The 22,047-nt window shown below is 40.6% G+C and overlaps 1 protein-coding gene across 7 annotated transcripts in view; it reads right to left on the bottom strand.

Moving 5' to 3' along the window:
* The window catches only part of Wdr47 (WD repeat domain 47), an 89,450-nt gene that overhangs the window by 11,577 nt on the left and 55,826 nt on the right, over nucleotides 1–22,047 (bottom strand). For 4 of the 7 annotated variants that reach the window (XM_045138487.1, XM_045138488.1, XM_045138490.1 and 1 more), the window contains exons 8-13: nucleotides 21,067–21,327; nucleotides 12,126–12,201; nucleotides 8,185–8,342; nucleotides 4,952–5,121; nucleotides 2,335–2,511; nucleotides 1,159–1,290 (exon numbers count right to left, since the gene is read on the bottom strand). In XM_045138487.1, the coding sequence (XP_044994422.1) occupies nucleotides 1,159–1,290; nucleotides 2,335–2,511; nucleotides 4,952–5,121; nucleotides 8,185–8,342; nucleotides 12,126–12,201; nucleotides 21,067–21,327 (974 nt within the window). The remainder of the gene's footprint in view (nucleotides 1–1,158; nucleotides 1,291–2,334; nucleotides 2,512–4,951; nucleotides 5,122–8,184; nucleotides 8,343–12,125; nucleotides 12,202–21,066; nucleotides 21,328–22,047) is intronic. The other 3 variants (XM_045138489.1, XM_045138492.1, XM_045138493.1) reach the window with 1 other exon arrangement.

The raw sequence follows: 22,047 nt of genomic DNA, 5'->3' as shown, positions 1-22,047 counted from the left end.
ACTGGGAAACTGAACCCAGTCCAGCAGCAAGTCCCTTTAGCCACTGAGCCATCTTTTCAGGCGCCGAGCTTTTTGTTTTAAATTATGTGTGTATGTGTGTGTGTGCACACAGAGGGTGTGTGCATGAATGTGGAGGCCAAAGAACAAGCTCAGGTGTTGTTGTCCAGGTATTCCGTCTGCCTTTCATTTAACACAGGGTCTCTCATTTGCTTGGCCTAGATAGCTGGCCAGTAAGCACAGAGATCCACCTGTCTGTCTCTCCAGACTTTGGATTCCAGGCAAACACCACCACACTCAGACTTTTACATGGTGTGCTGGGCACTGAACTCAGGTCCTCATGTTTGTGAGGCCTGAGCATTTTACTGATTGAGTTACCTCCCCACCCCCATGTGCATCATTTTTAAAATCATGTTTAGAGGAGCTGGGGATGGAGCTTAGTTGACAGAGTACTTGCCTAGCATGCACAGACCTCTGAGTTCCATCTCCAGTACTAAATCCACCAGGAAAGATCCTGTGTCTATATATAAATACATGGGAGATGGCTCAGCAGTTAAAGGTGCTTGCTTGCAATTCAATTCAATTCCCCAGCCACCCATATGAAGCTAGAGGGGCACGCATTTGCAGCAGCAAGAGACCCTGGCACCCGCATACACATGTGTGCACATGCCCACAAACGTTTTTTAGAAACGTAAATATATATTTTTTTCAAGAGCACAATTCTAAAATTTTCCTCCTAACAGACCAATTTGGAACCCAATATTTAATTTCCCTGAGATTTAGGTTTCTTAAACTGAACATATTCTGAAAGAACTGAAAAGCAATAAATAAAATACAAAGTATTTTACTATTTTTGTTTTTGAAAAAAAAATAAGACAGGGTCTTCTGCATTCCAGGCTGGCCTGGAAGTCACAATGTTACTGAAGATGACGTATGACCATCTGATCCTCCTGCCTCCAATTCCCAAGTGCTTGGATTACAAGTGTGCACTATCATATCTGGCTTATGCTGGGGATTCAACCCACAGCTTCATGCACTCTAGGTAAGCATAACTCTGAGCTACATCCCCAGATCTATTTTGTTTTATATTAAGGGGGAAGTAGACGCTAGTTATAAGACTCTTTACCCATTTAGCTCTGTTTAAATTAATGGAAAACCTACCAGTTCCATGGAATGTTGTACCAACAACACGGACACAGCTTGGTACTCGAAGATCCCAGAATCTAACTGTCTTATCTTGGGAACCAGATGCAATCATCCAGCCACTCCAGGTATAAAGTGCCAAAATATGCCCTAGAAAAGATCATTTACTCAGTTACTGCTGTGGGAAAAGATCTTTCCACACGTTCAAAGTCAAGTTCTATTCTTCACTGGGCAAGTGATGGTCTGGTTAATCAAATATTATGAAATATTCTATATATACATGTATATCAAACACATTGACAATTAAAAAATTCAATAAAATGCACATCAAACTCACAGTGAACAAATTCAATTTTTAATTGGTGATTCTATTAGTAGAGTAAGTTTTTTCTAGATTTCAATGTCATAATATGTACAGATAAAAATTTATTACTTGAGCTGGGCATGGTAGTGTACATCTTTAATACCAGAACTCAGGAGACAGAGGTAGAAGGATCGCTGTGAGTTCAGGCCACCCTAAGACTACAGAGTGAATTCCAGATGAGCCTGGGCTAGAGTGAGACCCTACCTCAAAAAAAAAAATAAATAAATAAATAAAATTTATTACTTGAAATAGTGCCATTTTTTCATGGAGGAAACAGGCAAATACATATAGATTTATATTTGTATTTGAAGTAGGGGTCTCACTCTCGTCTATGTTGACCTGTTATTCACTATGTGGTCTCGGGCAGGCCTTCAACTCACAGAAATCCTACCTCAGACTCCTGAGTGTTGGGATAAAGGCTTGCGCCACTATGCTCAGCAGCAGAAGTATTTGTGGAGTTACTACTAGTTTCAAAAGAAATAGACCAAAAGTTATAACCTGGCTCTGCCACCTACTATCCTTATGATACTGGGCAACTCATTTTACCCTTTCTGCCTCAACTTTCTTCCAATATAAGTAGGGCTAGAACCTCCTGTATCATGTAATGGTTGGGAGGATTAAGTTAAAGAAGTATGTGATTAGCACATAGGGAAATGCCAATGTTATTTATCATTACTGTGTTATCTAAAATGTACAATTTTTTGAAATAAAAATTTCTTATCCTGGAAAGATCAATTTTGATTACAAATATTCACTACAGAAAATGCAGAGAGAAAATTGCACAAGTTGAACAAAAGAAAAAATAGCACCTGAGACCAATTCTTACATACCAGTATGTCCGCTCAAAGCATGAAGGCCCTGTCCTCTTTGACAATCTGTTGTATAAATATTACAATCCCCTGCTCCAGCGCTTATTAAAATAGCTCCACCGCTTTCTGGGCCTTCCATAAATGCCAGATCTCTAATTGTCCCATCATGCATACTAAATTCCAGATCTGGTCCTGAAACAGCAATAAGAATTAAAAAAAAAGATGCTGCTCAACTTACTGTGATAACAAGATTGCTAAACTGCCTCAGAACTCATAGTTCTCAAAAGTAATACAGTACTAGTATTAGAACAAAGCAGAATTAGAACAACTAAAAACTGCACACATCTATGAAATGTCGTAATAAAATTTTATTGCTAACCTAAATTATTAATTTAAAAATATAAAGCAGGGCTGGAGAGATAGCTTAGCAGTTAAGGCACTTGCCTGCAAAGCCCAAGGACCCAGGATCTGATTCCCCAGTACCCACATAAGACAGATGCACAAAGTGGTATATGCGCCTGGAGTTTGTTTGTAGTGGCTAGAGGCCCTGGCATGGCCATTCTCTCACTCTATATTTGCCTCTTTGTATCTCTCAATAAATAAACAAATAAATAAAATAAAAATAAAATGTAAAGCAGTAGTACGGTTTATACTTTGACTTAAGGAATGATATTATAAACAATTTCACTTTATTAAACATATACTTTAAGAAGTCAAAATACTGATTCAGTTACTTCTATCCCTGAAATAGAGCTGCATATAGTATTTATCTTTTATTTCAAAACAAAAAAGGATAGACACTCTGTAAAAATACCCATGGTGATTATTATGATTATTTATTTATTTGACAGAGAGAAAGAGGAAGAAGGAGAAAAAATGGGCATGCCAGGGCCTCCATCCACTGCAAAGGACTCCAGACGCATGTGATACCTTGTGCATCTGGCTAACATGGGTCCTGAGGAATTGAACCTGGGTCCTTTGGCTTTGCAGGCAAATGCCTTAACAGCTAAGCCGTCCCTCCAGCCCTATTTTTAATTTTTTTTCTTTATTTATTTGAGACAGACAGACAGAAAGAGAGAAAGAGGCAGAAAGAGAGAGAGAGAGAATGTGTGCACCAGGGCCTCCAGCCATGGCAAACAAACTCCAAATGCACAAGCCACCTTGTGCATCTGGCTTATGTGGGTACTGGGAAATCAAGCCTCAAGCTGGGGTCCTTAGGCTTTACAGGCAAGCCTTAACCACTAAGCCATCTCTCCAACCTGCATGGTAATTATTTAAAAGGGTGTGTGTTGCTGAGGATGCAGTCCTGGGCTCATGCATGTCAGACAACTGGTCTTACAACACAGCTATAGCCCGAGTCCTTAAAAAAGTTATCTTTTTTTTTTTTTTTTTCAAAGTAGGGTTTCACTCTAGCCCATGCTGACTTAGAACTCACTTGGTAGTCCCAGGCTGGCCTCAAACTGACAGTGATCCAAGTGCTGGGATTAAAGGCGTGTGCCATCACACCTGGCAAGAAGTTATTTTTCAGGGCTGGAGAGAGCTCAACAATTAAGACGCTTGCCTGCAAAGCCTGACAACCCAGGTTCAATTTCCCAGTACCCACATAAAGCCAGATACACAAGGTGGCACGTTCATCTGGAGTTCCACTTGCAATGGCTGGAAGCCCTAGCATACCCACTCTCTGTCTCTCTGCTTGCAAATAAATTTAAAAAAAATATTTTTAAGGTATAGAGAGACTTTATTATATTAAGAGAAGGAAAGAGGAGGAAGTACAGAGAGATCCTGCCATAGGGAGGCAAAAGGAGGTAAAGCCCTACAAATGTATTTTGTTTTGTTTTGTTTTGTTTTTTCCAGGTAAGGTTTCACTCTAGCCCAGGCTGACCTGGAATTCACTATGGAGTCTCAGGGTGGCCTTGAACTCACAGCAATCCTCCTACCTATGCCTCCCAAGTGCTGGGATTAAAGGCGTGCACCACCATGTCCAGCTTACCTAAAAACATATTTTAAAAAAAAAAGTTATTTTGGAAAAAGCTGGGCATGATAATGCATCCCTTTAATCCCAGCACTCATAGGAGGATCGCCTGTGAGTTCAAGGCTACCCTGAGACTACATAGTGAATTCCAGGTCAGCCTGAGCTAAAGTGAGACCTTACCTCCAAAAAATAAAATAAAATAAAATAAACCCAAAAGTTATTTTTCTCTTAAAATTTTTCTGAAGTTCAGACACCATCTGGCCACCTGCAGGAATTCATTTAAAAACAATGCTTCACTATACTTTGCTGTAACTAAATAGCCAGCATGTAAAAATAAGTTCTTTAAGCTTACATTGTTAGATTTCATTAACAACAAGGTAGAGATACAAGAGGGGGTAAAAAGTACACACACTAGGGCTAGAGAGGTGGCTTAGCAGTTAAGGTGTTTACCTACAAAGCCCAAGACCGCATGGTCTAATCTCTAGGTCCCGCGTAGCCAGATGCAGTGATGCAAGTGTGCAATGTCGCACAGGCACACAAGGGGGCGCATGCGTCTGGAGTTCATTCACAGCAGCTGAAAAACCCTGGTGTGCCCTTTCATTCTCACTCTCGAAAAAAACACGAACAAGGTAGTTAGCTAGCTTACACACTTGCATTGGGCCCTACCTGTTGCATTACAAGTCTCTGCATTGAACGGCAGCACTTTTACGTATTTGTCATTTGATCCTGTTGCTAGTAACTGTCCACAGGGACTCCAGGCCACACAGTAGATGGATCCTTTATGATGTTTATTCCTTTTAAAACGTACCACTGGCTGCTTAGGAGGATCATGAACACTAAAAAAGAAAAAAATACATATTTTCTTATTTGCTAAAATTAGTTCATCTGAACTTCTATATTATGGCTATTCTTAAGGGAGGGAAGAAAAATAATTCTCAACATTTTTTTTGTTTGTTTACTGAAACAAGGCTTCACAATGTAAACTAGGCTGGCCCTGAGTTTGTAATCCTCCTGCCTCAGCCTCCTGAGTACTGGGATTGTAAGTGCATACAACCATGCCCAATGACACAGGTTACCAGGATTACAAGATCATAAAAGAAAAATTATGTAGGAGCTCGGGAGATGGCTCAGGGTTTGTGCTTACTTGCTCAGCCTGTTAGCCCAAGTTCAATTCCCTAGCCACCCAAATAAAACCAGATGGGCTTTCGTTTGCAGCACAAGAGACCAAGGAAGGTACGCATGCACAATCGCACATGCACACACACAAAGCACGCATGCATGCACACAAATTATATTCATACACACACACACACACACATACACACACATATTTATTTATTTTATTTTATTTTTGGTTTTTCAAGGTAGGGTTTCACTCCTAGACCAAGCTGACCTGGATTTCACTATGTAGTCTTAGGGTGGCCTCAAATTCATGGCAATCCTTCTACCTCTGCCTCCTGAGTGCTGGGATTAAAGGCATATACCACCATGCCTGGGTTGCAAATAATATTTTTTTTTTATTTTGGGGGGTCTATTTTTATTTATTTGAGAGCGGCAGACAGAGAAAGAAGAAGGGTGAGAGAGAGAGAAAGAGAGAGAGAGAATGGCGTGCCAGGCCTCCAGCCACTGCAAACGAACTCCAGATGTGTGCACTCCCTTGTGCATTTGGCTAACATGAGTCCTAGGGAATCGAGCCTCTAACGAGGGTCCTGAGGCTTCACAGACAATAGCTTAACCACTAAGGCATCTCTCTAGCCCACAAATAATATTTTTTTTAAAAGAAAAGAAAGAAAAATGATGTAACATAGCTCAGCAGGATGGCTCATCAGGTGAAGAAAGCTTGGTGCACCAGTATGAATTCCCAGCACTCAGTAAAAGGCCAGCATGGGGGACTGAGGAAATGGCCCATCCATTAAAGATGCTTGCTTGCAAAGCCTTCTGGTCATCCATTCCTAATCACCCATGTAAGCCAGATGCACAAAGAGGCACATGTGTCTGGAGTTGGTATGCACTAGCAAGAGGTCCAATCATGTCCATACTCTTCTCTCTCTCAAATAAATAAAAGCAGGCAATGGTCACACATGCCAGTAACCCCAGTGCTGAGTGGAGACAGAGACAAAAAGATTGCTAGGGATTACTGGTCAACCAGTATTGCTGAAAACAGTAAGCTCCAAGTTCAGGGACAGACTCTATCTCAAGAAAATAAGGCAGAAGTGACAGGACAACTGACATCTTCCTCTGTCTCCATAACTGAGCATCTGCAGACACACATGCATGTATCACACACACAGCACATGTACTACACACAAAACTGTAACAATGTAAAGAATATTTAAAACCCCCCAAATATATCATTACCCTACTTCTTACTGTTTACCCTTACTGTTTTCAGCAAATATTATTTGTGGGCTAGAGAGATGCCTTAGTGGTTAAGCTATTGTCTGTGAAGCCTCAGGACCCTCGTTAGAGGCTCGATTCCCTATGATTTAAAAAAAATCACTATGGGCTGGAGAGATGGCTAAGTGGTAAAGGTGCTTGCCTATGAAGCCTAAGGGCCCAAGGTTCAATTCTTCAGGTCCCATGTAAGGCAGATGCACAAGGTGGCGCATGTATCTGGAATTCATCTGTAGTGGCTAGAGGCTCTGACATGTTGGTTCTCTCTGTGTGTCTCAAAAAAAATTTTTTTTTAATTATTTCTCTTATTTTTCATGGATTTTAGATCAAAAACCAAAAAGAAAGTAAAAGAAAGCTGATAGTGCTTCCAAATGAGAAAAATGGCATAATTAAAAACTTTTATGGAGAAAACAAAATTAATAATGAGAAGTATATTTTCTTTTTAAAAAAATATTTTTATTTGTTTACAAGCAGAAAGAGAAGAGAAAGAATGGGATAAGCCAGGGCATCCAACCACTGCAAACAGACTCCAGAGGCTTGCACCACCTTGTGCATTTAGCTTTTTATGTACTGGGAAATTAAACTCAAGTCATCAGGCTTTACAGGCAATCACCTTATTCACTGAGCCAACTCACCAGCCCACTAAGACTACTCTTTTTTTAAAAAGCTTATTAAGGGGCTGGTGAGATAGCTCAGCAGTTAAGGTATTTGCCTGCAAAGCCTAAGGACTGGGGTTCAATTCCCCAGTACCCACATAAAGCCAAATGCACAAGGGTGACACGTGTCTATAATCTGTTTGCAGTGGCTGGAGGCCCTGGCGTGCCCATTCTCTCCATCTCTCTGTGCCTCTTTCTCTCTCAAATAAATCAATAAAATATTTTAAAAGCCTATTAAATATGCATAATCTGTTTGTAGAAATTAATTGGCTGGAAAGATGACTTAGTAGTTAAGGTACTTGTCTGCAAAACTTAAGGACCCATGTTCGACTCTCCTGGACCCATGTCAGCCAGACACACAGTGATGCAAATGCACAAGGCCACACATGCACACAAGGAGGCACATGCATCTGGAATTCAATTGCAGTGGCTGGAGGCCCTGGTGTGCCAAATGTGTCTCTTTTTCTCTCTCACTCCTGCATACAAAACAAACAAACAAACAAAAAAAGGCAGTCTGTTGGGCTTACCTCAAAATAAGAAAAGAAAAAGAAAAAAAATTGATGAAGTATATTTTCTTTTTTGTTTTTTTTTCAAGGCAGGGTCTTGTTCCAGGCCAGGCTGACCTAGAATTCACTATGTAGTCTCAGGATGGCCTCGAACTCAGGCCAATCTTTCTACCTCTGCCTCCGGAGTGCTGGGACTAAAGACACGCCCAGTTGATGGGAGAGTATTTTCTAAGCATTGATAATAAAGCTTAGTAGAAAAAAAACTGAACCGCTAATAGCAATTCTGAAAAAGGATGAACATGGCAATTTCAAACTCAGGCAAGTAGAGCAATGCAAAGCTTACCTTGGGTCAATCACTTCTGGATAGGCACACACTCTCAAAGTCTTTGAATTTGAGCCGACAGCATATAAACTACCACTCGGATGAAAAGCCACTGCTCTAACAGCCTGTGTGTCTTCTAGGGTGTTAATACAAACAAACTGCTGCTTTGATTTTTCCTCCTGTGGAAAACAATGATTCATTCTATGAATAATTTCAGTTCACTACAACTATATTATTCCTGATTGATCATTCTGTGTTAACTACTAGTAAATCTTTTATGACAAATCCAAATTAACAATGTTTCTACTTTTTTTGTTTGTTTTTGTTCCTCAGAGTAGTATCTCACTCTAGTATAAGTTGACCTAGACCTGTTTAGTCTCAGGGTGGCCTCAAACTCACAACGATCCTTCTACCTCTTCCTCCCAAGTGCTAAGATTAAAGGCGTGCACCACCACACCTGGCTCTACTTTTTGTTAATCATCATAAAGTCAAAGTCAGAAGCCGGGCATGGTGGCGCACGCCTTTAATCCTAGTACTCGGGAGGCAGAGGTAGGAGGATTGCCATGAGTTCAAGGCCACCCTGAGACAGAGTTAATTCTAGGTCAGCCTGGACCAGAGTGAGACCCTACCTCAAAAAACCAAAAAAAAAAAAGTCAGTCAGATAGCTCATAAACATTCTATTTTTCTTCACCAATTAAAGACAAAAATATAAGATTAAATATATATTCTCATATTCAACTCTCTGTCAAAGGGGGTAAAACTCATATGTATCAAAGTTCTAGCAAAAGCAATAAAGGGGCTAGAGAGATGGCTTAGCAGGTAAGGTGCTTGCTTGTGAAGCCTAAGGACTCAGGTTCTATTCTCTAGAACTGACATAAGCCAAATGCACATGGTGACACAAGTACCTTCAGTTCCTCTGCACTGACTAGAAACCCTAGCATACCCACTCTCTGTGTGTCTGTCTGTCAGTCTCTCTCTAGTAAATAAATAAAAATAAAAATCAGAGCATCGTTTATATTTCCAGTAGAAATATACAGGCTACTAGCTGGAAGACTGTGACAAGAGAATTCGTTCTAGACAAAAGTTGGCAATACAGTGAAATAACTCTTCAGTGTGTGGGGGGGGTGGTAGGTGGGAAGGAGGAAGTATTAAAAGGCTACTGCACCAATGAATACTTCAGCATTCAAAAATGAAATTATTTAAAATGTCCCCTTTAAAACTATAAAACACCTTTAATCAGAACATTTGAAATTCATGGTTATTTTAAACTGTCTATCTGTCCACAGTTTTCCTCTAATGAGGCAAGTTTGAAGCAGTTCTGTATAAAAGCTCCTGCCTTCAATGTCCTTTGAAACAACATGGTTATCCTGACCAGGACTGACCAAAACAGAATAGAGATCTTCGGATGCAGCATGTCCAGAGTCAACCAAAGGGTGTCATTGAAAAGTATGAATGTTAAGTCCAAACAAAAGGGATCCCTTTAGCTCTGATCATTATTGCAAAAGCTCAAGGACAAATGAAGAGACTATCCTCTCCTCCTACCCAAACTTTAATGCTTCCAAGCAGTACACCCTTCTTGGGAAAAGTGGAGGACAAAATAATATCATACAATATCTGCTGTCTTATATAGTTTGTCTCATATGAATTTATTTAACTAGAAGTGTTACATTTACCCCTTGATTCACATCTAAGAAATATGATGAGTAAATGAATAGTATGGAGAAGATAAGAGAAAAAGAACGACTAAACAGGCTTCAGTAGAATAAGAAGAATAAGAAGAGTTGCTTTATAGCAGATGCTCCTAAATTATTTAATTTGTTATCTTCCAGTATGTTTTAATTTTTTTTAAGTTTGTAGTCATTTATAAAATAGTTTCAAAAAAATGAAAAATAAAATAAAATAGATTTCACATGAAAAATCTAGGCTGCTAGCTTTTCTTACAAGTCAAAAGAACTCAGCACACCTTTAATCTGAGCACTTGGGAAGCAGAGACAGGAGGATTGTCGTGAGTTCAAGGCCACCCTGAGACTCCATAGTGAATTCCAGGTCAGTCTGAGCTAGAATAAGACCCTACCTTGAAACCCCCCCCAAAAAAATGTCAAAAGAACTCAAAAAACTAGTATTTGTCTTTATGCAAGGAACAAATAGTCCTATGTACTTATCATGAAAATGGCTAACTTCATTTGTTTCCTGTTTGAGCTCTGTAGGCACTTGAAAAAAAATTTTTTTAAACCCTATGTCATAAGACTAAATTTTTATCTCGGAGAAATCAGATAAATTATAGACAGGAGAGGATATCTGGTTCCAAAGCAAAAAGTACTGATGAAAAACCCAATACAGGTACCAGAATACCTGAACAAATCTGTCATAGATTCAGAGTCCTAACTCATATGTCAATTCAAGGTTACTACTTGGCTATTATATGTATAACAAATGTTTTCTACTCATTTAGTCCAGTGAGATCCATCTGACTACTTTTGAGAGAAATAACAAAATTGACCACAATGACCATTCCTCCCCCCTTTGTGTAGTACGAGTGCTATGATGTGCACATTTCTAGTGTGCACCTAATGCATACACACACGTCCTATGTGCTCAGAGGCTGAAGAGCATCGGTGTCCTTTGTTGCTCTTCCTGCTTCCATGAGACAGTCTCTAAGTGAGACTGAGCTGCAATTTTGTCAGGCTGGCTGACCAGTGAGCCTTAGGGATACTTGCTCTGCTTCCCACAGGCCCACAGTTAGAGGGGCCACATCCAGCTTTTTCACATGGGTACAGGAGACTGAACTCAAGAAGTCTTTTAGACCTTCTTTCTTTTTTATTTTATTTTATTTTTTGGTTTTTCATGGTAGGGTCTCACTCTAGCCCAGGCTGACCTGGAATTCACTATGGAGTCTCAGGGTGGCCTCAAACTCAAGGCAATCCTCCTACTTCTGCCTCCCGAGAGGTGGGATTAAAGATGTGTGCCACCACGCGCGGCTCTCTCTTTTCTTTCTTTCTTTTTTTTTTTTTGTGAGGTAGGGTCTCACTCTAGCCCAGGCCGACCTAGAACTCACTATGTAGTCTCAGGGTGGCCTTGAACTCATGGGATTCTCCTACCTTTGCCTCCCAAGTGCTGAGATTAAAGGTGTGAGCCACCACGCCCAGCTTCTCTCCCTCTTTCTTTCCTCCCATCTATCCATTTGCAAGCAGAAAGAGACAGAGAGGAGACAGAAATAAAATGGGTACATTAGGGCCTGTAGCTATTGCAAGTGAACACCAGATACATGTGCCACTTTGTGCATCTGGCTTTACATGGGTACTGGGGAACTGAACTCTGGTCCTTAGGCTTTGCAGGCAAGTGCCTTAATTGCTGGGCCATCCAGACCCTCATTCTTGTTTTGTAAGTGTTCTTACTTCCTCAGTCATTTCCCAAGGCCAATAATGAACATTTCTTTTTCTTTTCTTTTATCTTTTTTATGTGAGAGAGAGAGAATTGGCCCTCCAGGGCATCTAGCCACTGCAGTCAAACTCCAAAAATGTGTGCCATCTTGTGCGCATGTGCAACCTCGCGCACTTGCATCACACCTTGTGTGTCTGGTTTACGTGGGACCTGGAGAGTTGAACATGGATCCTTAGGCTTCACAGGCAAGGGCCTTAGCCACTAAGCCATCTCTACAGCCACAATAATGAACATTTCTAAAACTAATTAAAAAATATATTTATTTATTTATTTTCAAGCAGAAAGCAATAGAGAGGAGAGACAGAATGGGTGCACCAGGGCCTCCAGCCACTGCAAATGAACTCCAGATGCATGTGCCACTTTGTGCATCTGGCTTTATGTGGGTACTGAGGAAATTAACTCAGGTTGTTAGGCTTTGCAGGCAACCTTAACTGCTGAGCCATCTCTCCAGCCCTAAAACCCATTTTCTTTGAACTAATAATTCCTTAATAACAATGATACTGCCTTTCCCAGGGTAATACCTCTTCTCCTTTTGTCCTTGATAGATTCCCTGTAGAATCTCCAACAGATGGCTTAATAACAGAATGTTCTGATGACCTGTGAAAGTAGAAATACAAATAGAGTTTATTCTAAATATTAAAACAGAAAGTAAGTTAACTTTTCAGTAATTTTTCCTTTTCGTAACTGATTTCACTGACTCCAATATCATAATGTGGTGGTATCTAGAGGGTCTTGATTCAGTGACAGCAAGGAGCAAGTTGTAAAGAGGGGTGAACAGTGATTCTGGAAAGAAGATTAAGTCTACACATTGTAGAGTGGGGGTGTCAAGATCCCTTCCTCTGCTTGTTCCAGAATCCTATCTGCAATGCTTTGATCCTACTAAGCATGAGCCTGGAAGCTGCTCTTTAAGATTATTTGGCTCAAGAGAAAAACAAAACAAAACCTAACAGTTAAGGGTCCTTTAATAGAACATCATTTCCACTTAATTATTTTTTGTGAGGCCAAATGTAGAAAAACAGACCAATATATATAGTTCTGCCTTCTAATAAACTTAAAAAATCTTTATTCATTATAGATAGCCAGAGTACATTATAGACCAATACTTACAGAAACCCTTCTAGATAAAAGCTAGAAACTGAAACAACTGGAAAAAGAACTCTAAAGGAGAGAGACAATTCAGGGAACAAAGTCACAAAGCTACAAAAATATAATTACCTTCTTTACAGATAAAATAATAAGCCAGGCGTGATGGCACACACCTTTAATCCCAGCACTCAGAAGACAGAGGTAGGAGGATTGCGAAGAGTTCAAGGCCACCCTGAGACTACAAAGTGAAATCTAGATTGGCCTGGGCTAGAGGGAGACTCTATCTCAAAAAATAAAATAAAATAAGCAAATAAAAGAAAATAATACCAGAAACAAAAACGAGAGCTTTTTTAAAAAAATTATTTTTAATTTTATTTTAGAGAGACAGAGAACTGGCCTGCCAGGTCCCCAGCCACAGCAATGGAACTCCAGATGTTTGTGCCACCTAGAGAGCATGTGTGACCTTGCACCTGCCTCATCTTTGTGCTTCTGGCTTATGTGGGAGCTGGAGAGTCCAACATGGGTCTTTAGGCTTTGCAGGCAAATGCATTAACCGCTAAGCCATCTCTTCAGCCCAAGAGATATTTTTTTAAAAGGAAAAAGTCAGAGAATAAGAGTTCTTCAAAAAGTAAAATATTATAGTGGAAAAAAATTAAAAATTACTAAATATTATTTTTAATTTTTTAAAACTGAAGTTCCAGATTTAAAAAGCCCATGAAGTATTCAAGAGAATGAAGGAAAATGGATACTCTGAAGTTTCTAAGCATGAAGTTTCAGAATGTCAGGGCCAAAAAGGATCTGAAAATTTTCAGACTATGAAAACAACAGGTCTTTTATACTAAGGACCAAATAGCATCAAACTTTTAAATAAAAACACTGGGCATGGAAGATCCGTGTGTCTTCTGAATACTGAGGAATGATTACTGTCCTACACTTACTTCTATACTAACAAATGAAGTTTGAAATATAGTAAACATGCAAGGTCTCAAAAACTTTACTTCTGATAAACTCTTTTTCAAGAAACTACATGAGATCCTAAAAACAGGATGTGGTGGTTTGGAGGTTGAAATGCCCCCAGAGACACATGTGTTGGACTCTTGATTCCCAGTTGGTGGTGCTGTCTGGATGTTAGGAGGTGGAGCCTTGCTAGAGGAAGTACGTCACAGGGGAGAACCTTGAGGTGTGTTAATTCAGCCCCACTCGGTGCTCTTGCTGATGAGAAGATGTGACACCAGCTGCCTGACCCTATTATCCTTTCCCCACCATTATAGGTTTCAGTTTCAGAACTGAAGCCAAAATAAGCCCTATCCTTCCATAAGCTGCTCTGGAGAAGGTACATGGTATACAGGGGATCCAGGGCCAAGAGGCAAAAAAGATCCAAGGAAGCTACTGGTGAAAGTCTCAGGACTCTCTAGACCTATGAAAAAATGGCCTAGATGATTGATGGAGAGACTACATGCTTTGGATATCGACAGGACACAGAAGATGTCTTCTGGACATGACATGACTTGCACTCATATACTCTCAGCAGCTGTGATTACCTATACAAAATTGGACATTCCATCATGGATAGTAAAGGAGCTCACGAGGCCCCACCCTTCTCTTAGGAGTTACTGGCAGTTAATGGCTGCTAACGGAGGGGAAGATTTTTTTCAATGGTATAGCCACTGGTAAGTTACCCATGTTCCATTAAATAACACCCTCTACCCACCGATGTTCATGCAAGCAACCCTAATTAAATTCAGCAAGACACATACACATACAAAATAGACATCAAAGTTAGAAGTGAGACTAGCTGAGAATAAAAAGGGATGTACTGGAGGAGGGAGGGAGATGATAGAATATAATAGGGGATTAATATGATCCAAATACATTACCTACTGATATAAAAACTATCAAAAGTAATAAAAATTAAACACACTGCAAAAAAGGCTTAGGACCAATAAAAATGGAAAGAGTGATCCTAGATAAGTGTTTCCCATGAGATATTATCGTATGCTTTTTAAAAAAAAAAATTATTTATTTGAGAGAAAGAGAGGGAGACAGTGAGCATGCCAGGACCTTCTGCTGCTGCAAATGAACTCCAGACACACGCACCACCTTGTGCATCTGGCTTACGTGCGTCCTGGGGAATTGAACCTGGGTTCTTTGGTTTTGCAGGCAAGTTCCTTTACCACTAAGCCCTCTCTCCAGACCTCATATGACTTTTACTATGGGAGTGTTATAATTTCATACTTTATGCTTCTACTAAAGGATTTTCAGAGTGTCCTGGTAAAAGTTACTAAGAAAACTAAACATGTGGGCTGGAGAGATGGCTTAGTGGTCAAGCGCTTGCCTGTGAAGCTTAAGAACCCCGGTTCGAGGCTCGGTTCCCCAGGTCCCACGTTAGCCAGATGCACAAGGGGGCGCACGCGTCTGGAGTTCGTTTGCAGAGGCTGGAAGCCCTGGCGCGCCCATTCTCTCTCTTTCCCTCTATCTGTTTTTCTCTCTGTGTCTGTCGCTCTCAAATAAATAAATAAAAAATTAAAAAAAAGAAAAGAAAACTAAACATGTGCCAACATACACTAATAAGGCAAGGTTATATGAAAGGGAATTTTTCTAAAATGTATATAGGTACATACTTTTTTTTTTTTTTGGTCTTGTTTGTTTGTTTGTTTTTCAAGGGAGGGTCTCACTCCAACCCAGGCTGACCTGGAATTCACCATACAGTCTCAGGGTAGTCTCGAACTCACAGCAATCCTCCTACCTTTGCCTGTTGATTGGTGGGATTAAAGGTGTGTACCACCATGCCTGCTGATGTATTTTTTAAATTAGTTATTATTCATAAGCAGAGAGAGAGAGAAAAAACGGGTATGCCAAGGCCTCTAGGCACTGCAAATGAACTCCAGATACAAGCACCCACTTTGTGGATCTGGCTTTATGCAGGTACTAGCAAATTGAACTCAGGTCATTAGGCTTTGCAGGCAAGCACTCTGACCACTGAGCCATCTCTCCAATCCCTGAAAAGAAATGTGAATCATACTACTCTATAGCTCAGTTGTAAATAACATTCATGGCTATAGTAAAGTTAGTAATTTTTTAAAATTAATACATATATGAGCTGGTGAGATAGCTCCAAGGTTAAAAAACTGATACAGGGCTGGAGAGAGAGCTTAGTGGTTAAGATGCTTGCCTGTCAAGCCTAAGGACCCAGGTTTGATTCCCCAGTATCCATGTAAGCCAGATGCAGAAGGTGGCGCATGTGTCTGGAGTTTGGCTAGAGACCCTGGCACACCCATTCTTTCTCTCTCAAATAAATTAATTTAATCTAATTTAATTTTAAAAATTGATACATATAATGGAGAGAAGTGTAGGCAATGTGAATGTATTGCAGGTGAGGAGAATGGCAAGTAGCAATAGATGATAAAAATAGTAATAGAAGCATGTTTTCAGCTAGGCAGGGTAGTGCTATACTATAAATCCAGTTTTCCTGCTGCCACCACCTCCTGAGCACTGGGAGTGCTGGGGTAACAGGAATGTACCACCACACCTGGAACCTATTTGTTTAAAACCAAGTCTGCATATAACATAAATAAAATTTTAAAATTTTTGTATTTTTATTTTTATTTATTTATTTGAGAGCAACATAGAGAGAGAGAAAATGGGCACACCAGGGCCTCCAGCCAGTGCAATGAACTCCAGACACATGCGCCCCTTGTGCATCTGGCTAACATGGGTCCTGAGGAATCGAGCCTTGAGGCTTCACAGGCAAGATATAACCGCTAAGCCATCCCTCTAGCCCGAACTAATAAAATTTTAAATGGTGAGTTCTACTTTGGGAACTAATCAATATAAGTTTAATGGGAACTATAATGAACAAATATTACATACCCATGTTCCAAAGTAAAGTGACAATGTTAGGGCAATCTGTATTATATACCAGGCCATATAAAAGAACCTACATATATGCACTATTAACGGCTTGGTTGTTCCAGTTACCTCTCCACCTAAGATGGCACCTGGAAGAATACAACATTAATACCATCAGACATTTCTAACCTAGAGGTTAGGGAAGTGTCTGGGTCCAGAGGTCTAGAGAGGATGCCCAGAAGTCATGCACATCACAGGAATGTGGCTACCACCCAACCAGAAGAACACAGTTGAGCACTGATGACTGTCTCTGTCTCACTCCCTATAAACTAGCTGGCTTAAGATGAGATGATATGGAGTTTCAAAGGGGAAAGTAGGGGGAGGGAGGGAATTACCACGGGATATTGTTTACAATTATGGAAGATGTCAATAAAAATAAAAGAAAAAAAGATGAGATGATAAGGTGAGCTTTTCAGGGTATTAATCTGTAATTATCTCAGACTGGCAGGCCTTTGAATAAAAAGCAACTTAAAAAGATATAATTTCTCTCACCACTTTGATGAGTTTTGAGTGTCCTCTGAAGTTAGCATATCCAAGTGCTAATAAATACTCAGCATTAACTGAGACATCTTTATCATACCCAGTAAGGCTCTAGGAACATTAGGGAAGAGGTGGTGGGAAAAAAAATCTAAGGAGAGGAAGGCTTTAGAATGTTGTATTCATGAACTCACAGCGAATGTCATTATTTGCAAAGTATTGGGCCCAAAACATCATCATGGATGATGAAGAAATGGGAAAAAAAGACATCAAATACAGGGAATAGCTGGAGGAAGAAAAAGGTTTAGAAAAAGGGAGGTGTGTGTGTGTGTGTGTGTGTGTGTGTGTGTGTGTGTGTGTGTGTGTGTGGTTTTCCAAGGTAGGGTCTCACTCTAGCCCAAGCTGACCTGGAATTCACTATGTAATCTCAGGGTAGCCTCGAACTAACGGTAATCCTCCTACCTCTGCCTCCCAAATGCTAGGATTAAAGGCATGTGCCACCATGCCCAGCCTAATTTTTTAAAAATTCAATTCCTGGCATGGAGAGGTGGTGCAGTGGTCAAGGCGCTTGCCTGGAAAGCCTAAGAACACATATTCAGATCTCCAGTTCCCACACAGCCAGATGCACAGTGACACAAGCATGCACTGTCGCACAAGTGGTGCATGTGTCTGGAGTTTGTTCACAGCTGATGAAAGGCCCTGGTGTACCCATTCTCTGTCTCTCTCTGCCTCTTTCTCTCTCTCTAAAGAAAGTTTAAGTCCTGTCTCTACTTATTGATGTTCATGGTGACAGGTAACATGAGCTCCAATATTCTTGGTTACAAAAAGTAAAATATTAATTACAAGGCAAATTCATATAAGCATCCAGGTGCCAAAAGCAAGTTATGCATCTTGTTTTATCTTAGGGTGCAAAGTACATTTACTGGTGGCTCAGAGGAGGGGAGTTAGTAAAGGGGGTAGAAGCAAGAAACCAAGAGGGTAGGTGGTGTCTCTGGTGCCACCAGCCCAGAAGCTGCAGATGGTGTTAGTGACAATCTTGGGTGGATTCGCAGAGGGAACAGATGTAAATTTATGCACAAGGTGGCAGAGCTGGGAGAGAGCAGGGACAGGTAGAAAGGGGCTCAAAAGCTGACAGGGAGTAGGAGAGGGAAAAAGAGAGAATGAAATAGAAGGGAAGGGCAGGGACAGAAGGGAAGGTGTACACTGGGAGAGAGAGGTGGGAAGCTGAGACAGAGACAGAGAACACTTATTTTCAGGAAGGGGCCAAAATGAAGGTAAGCTATTCATTTTAAATGCACCTGAATATTTATTTTTGGCACTTTGATGCTTACAGGAATTGGCCTTGTAATTAATATAGGATTCTAAGAGGTGTTTTATGTTAACAGAAGAAAATGTCCCTAACTATTCTCACTGCATAAATTAACACTTGTTTACGAATGACAGCAAGATAAAATGTTCTGACTAATGAAAACATAAATATGCATAGTCTTTAACTGCTGTAACTTTTGGAGCAGTAGCCAAAACTGTCTTCCTGCAATTACTCCAACATGTTATAAAATACTTCTTTTTCTTGTGCCATGAAGGTCTGTACATGAAATTACATGTTGAAAATACCAAAATCAACAAAATAAGGTCTAAATCTCCAACTGTAGACTCTGAATAAGAAGGCTTAAAAACAAACAGGGGGCTGGAGAGATGGCTTAGCGGTTAAGCGCTTGCCTGTGAAGCCTAAGGACCCCGGTTCGAGGCTCGGTTCCCCAGGTCCCACGTTAGCCAGATGCACAAGGGGGCGCACGCGTCTGGAGTTCGTTTGCAGAGGCTGGAAGCCCTGGCGCGCCCATTCTCTCTCTCCCTCTATCTGTCTTTCTCTCTATGTCTGTCGCTCTCAAATAAATAAATAAAAATTAAAAAAAAAAAAAACAAAAAAACAGGGGGAAAAAAAAAAAACAAGCCGACAACCAGGCATGGTGGTGTACGCCTTTAATCCCAGCACTAGAGAGGCAGAGGTAGGAGGATTGCCATGAGTTCAAGACTACTCTGAGACTACATAGTGAATTCCAGCTCAGCTGGGGCTACAGTGAAATCCTACCTTGAAAAACCAAAAAATAAAAAAAAAAAAAAAAAAATCAAGCTGTTTTGGTATTAGTAAGGAAACAAAAAGAAAGACTAGGGCTGGAGAGATAGCTTAGTGGTTAAAGCACTTGCCTGCAAAGCCTAAGGATCCATGTTCAACTTTCCAGATCCCACATAAACCAAATGCATGGATCTGGAAAGGATTATACTAAGTGAGGTAATCCAGGCCCACAAAACCAAATGTCACATGTTCTTTCTCATATGTGGATCCTAGCTACAAATATTTAGACATGTGTTATGAGTTGGAGTAAAACATCAGTAGCAGAGGCCAGTAATCTAGAAAAGGACTATAAGGGAGGGAGGAAAGGGAAGGACTTAAGGGGATGGCATTGTATATGTATAAGTAGATGAACAGATTACTGGGGGTGGAATGGCCTAAGTGAGATCGGGAATGAGATTGAGTAAAAGAAGGGTGGGAGAAAGTTTAATTAAAATTCAGGATTTTGTGAATAAGCCATATGAGAACCTACTTTTTTGGATAATGGCACACCCAGAAGCCAAAGATTGCTCCTAGAAAAATTTCAGTGCCAGGGATGAGGTACCTTCCAGTGAATTGTTGACCAGGGAGGTTCCTGATGCACCCAAAACATTATAGGCTATTGCTAAAGCTCTTGGTTTCCCACCAGATATAGATAGTAAAACCCTATTGCTGAAGACTCCACATGCCTGGGCTGCAAGGATACTGAGAAATCAAGCTGGTGCTTAGCTGAAAACCTCCTCTGTGTAGAACAGCTGACAGAAAACTGGAAAAATCTGCACTGCATGCATACCTATGGGAGACAGACATCATCAGTAGTGAAAACAGTGGACACTGGAAGCCTCAAATTTGGCCAGCTAGGCCAAATGACTAAACAGATGCAATAGTGGCATATCTGTTATGGGGGAAACCAACCACTCTCTAATTGGACTGGAGGCCCGCTCCATGGGAGGAAATACATGCCTGGTACTGAAAACCTAATTAAAAGCCTATGGTGGGGGAGGTCATGAGGCTTAGGATTGTTAGCCCTTGTTCTTGTCTGGCTAAATGCATATATTATGCTCACCAAACAGCCCTGTAAGCACTTTACTTAAAGTTCATACACATATATTAACACTACTTTCACTTCTGGTTAGAGAAGCTTCTCTTTTCATATGGCGGTGACCAATGGGGTATCCCAAAAGGCACCATAGTGCTGAGAAGAAATGATAGAGGAGTGTTCATCACTGAAACATCTCTATCACACCTTCTAAGGCTCAGGGTCCATTGCCTAAAGAGGTGGCAGAAACAATGTAAGAGTCACAGGATGGGTAGGATACCTTACAATGCAATCATCCAGACAGAAATTGGCCTCGATATCCTTGACCTACAGTGCCTAGAACTACCTTCACAGGGCCCTCATAATAGAAGGAAAAGATGATAACATTAAAATAAAAGAGACTAATGGAGAGAGGGAGAGAACATGATAGAGCATGGATTTGTGAAAGGGGAAGTGGTGGAGGGGAGGGAATTATGGTTTAATTTCTACAAGTATGAAAGTTGCTATTAAAAATTAATTAATTGCCGGGCGTGGTGGCGCACGCCTTTAATCCCAGCACTCGGGAGGCAGAGGTAGGAGGATCGCCATGAGTTCAAGGATACCCTGAGATGACAGAGTTAATTCCAGGTCAGCCTGGACCAGAGTGAGACCCTACCTCTAAAAACCAAAAAAAAAAAAAAAAAAAAAATTAATTAATTAATTAAAAAAAACACCTAGATGGAAATACATGATGGCATATTAGAAAACAATTAGGGAGCTAAAGAGAAACCCAACTTTCTATGTTCCTCTTCATTACAGCAAGAAGTTAATGTTCCCAGGTTTTACAAAGTCAAGAACTTACATTTGGTTTCCACTAGGAGGTGATTCCTCAAGAAACGGTATGTGATTTGTTGGTCCAGGATTTCGAGGGGTGCTTGTGTGAATATCTGAAGCATCATGTGTTAATCTCTGACCAGAGTCTTGGGGTGGTGTTGCAAAGCTAGTCACTGAAGAACTATCGGAGCCGGTGCCTTTGTTCCCGCCGCACTGCTGGTTGAGCACTGGCACCTCGTTCCCAAGACTATCCATCCCAATATTCAGCTCACCAAGCTTCTGAATGGATCTGTAAAGTTAAAACAATGCAAGTAATTAAAAATACCAACTTAAGTACACTTCAAGAACTTTAAAAATTTTATTTATTTACTTATTTCCAAGCAGAGAGAAACAAAGAGAAGAGATAGAGAATGGGCAGGCCAGAGCCTCTAGCCACAGCAAATGAACTCCAGACACACGTGTCACTTTGTGCATCTGGCTTTACTTAGGTACTGAAGCATCAAACCCAAGACATCAGGCTATGAAGGAAAGCACTTGTAACTACTTAGCCATTTCTCTAGCTCCCTTAGTTACATTTCTAATGTATTTAAAGCTAAAGGTTTATGAAAGTAAACATATGCACAAACATAATCTATGAAAGATTTCATGTTAAAAATTATTGGGGGCTGGAGAGATGGATTAGCGGTTAAGCGCTTGCCTGAGAAGCCTAAGGACCCCGGTTTGAGGCTCCATTCCCCAGGACCCACGTTAGCCAGATGCACAAGGGAGCGCACGCGTCTGGAGTTCGTTTGCAGTGGCTGGAAGCCCTGGCGCGCCCATTCTCTTTCTGTCTCTCTCTCTGTCACTTTCAAATAAATAAATAAAAATGAACAAAAAATGTTTAAAAAAATAAAAAATAAAATTACATTAAAAAAATTATCATTGGGCTGGAGAGATGATTTAGCAGTTAAGGCACTTGCCTTAAGGCTTAGAAGCCTAAGGACCCAGTATCCATGTAAGCCAGATGTAC

This window comes from Jaculus jaculus, chromosome 19 (assembly GCF_020740685.1).
Source record: "Jaculus jaculus isolate mJacJac1 chromosome 19, mJacJac1.mat.Y.cur, whole genome shotgun sequence".
Lineage (NCBI taxonomy): Eukaryota > Metazoa > Chordata > Mammalia > Rodentia > Dipodidae > Jaculus > Jaculus jaculus.
This window is presented reverse-complemented; position numbering and strand designations above follow the sequence as displayed.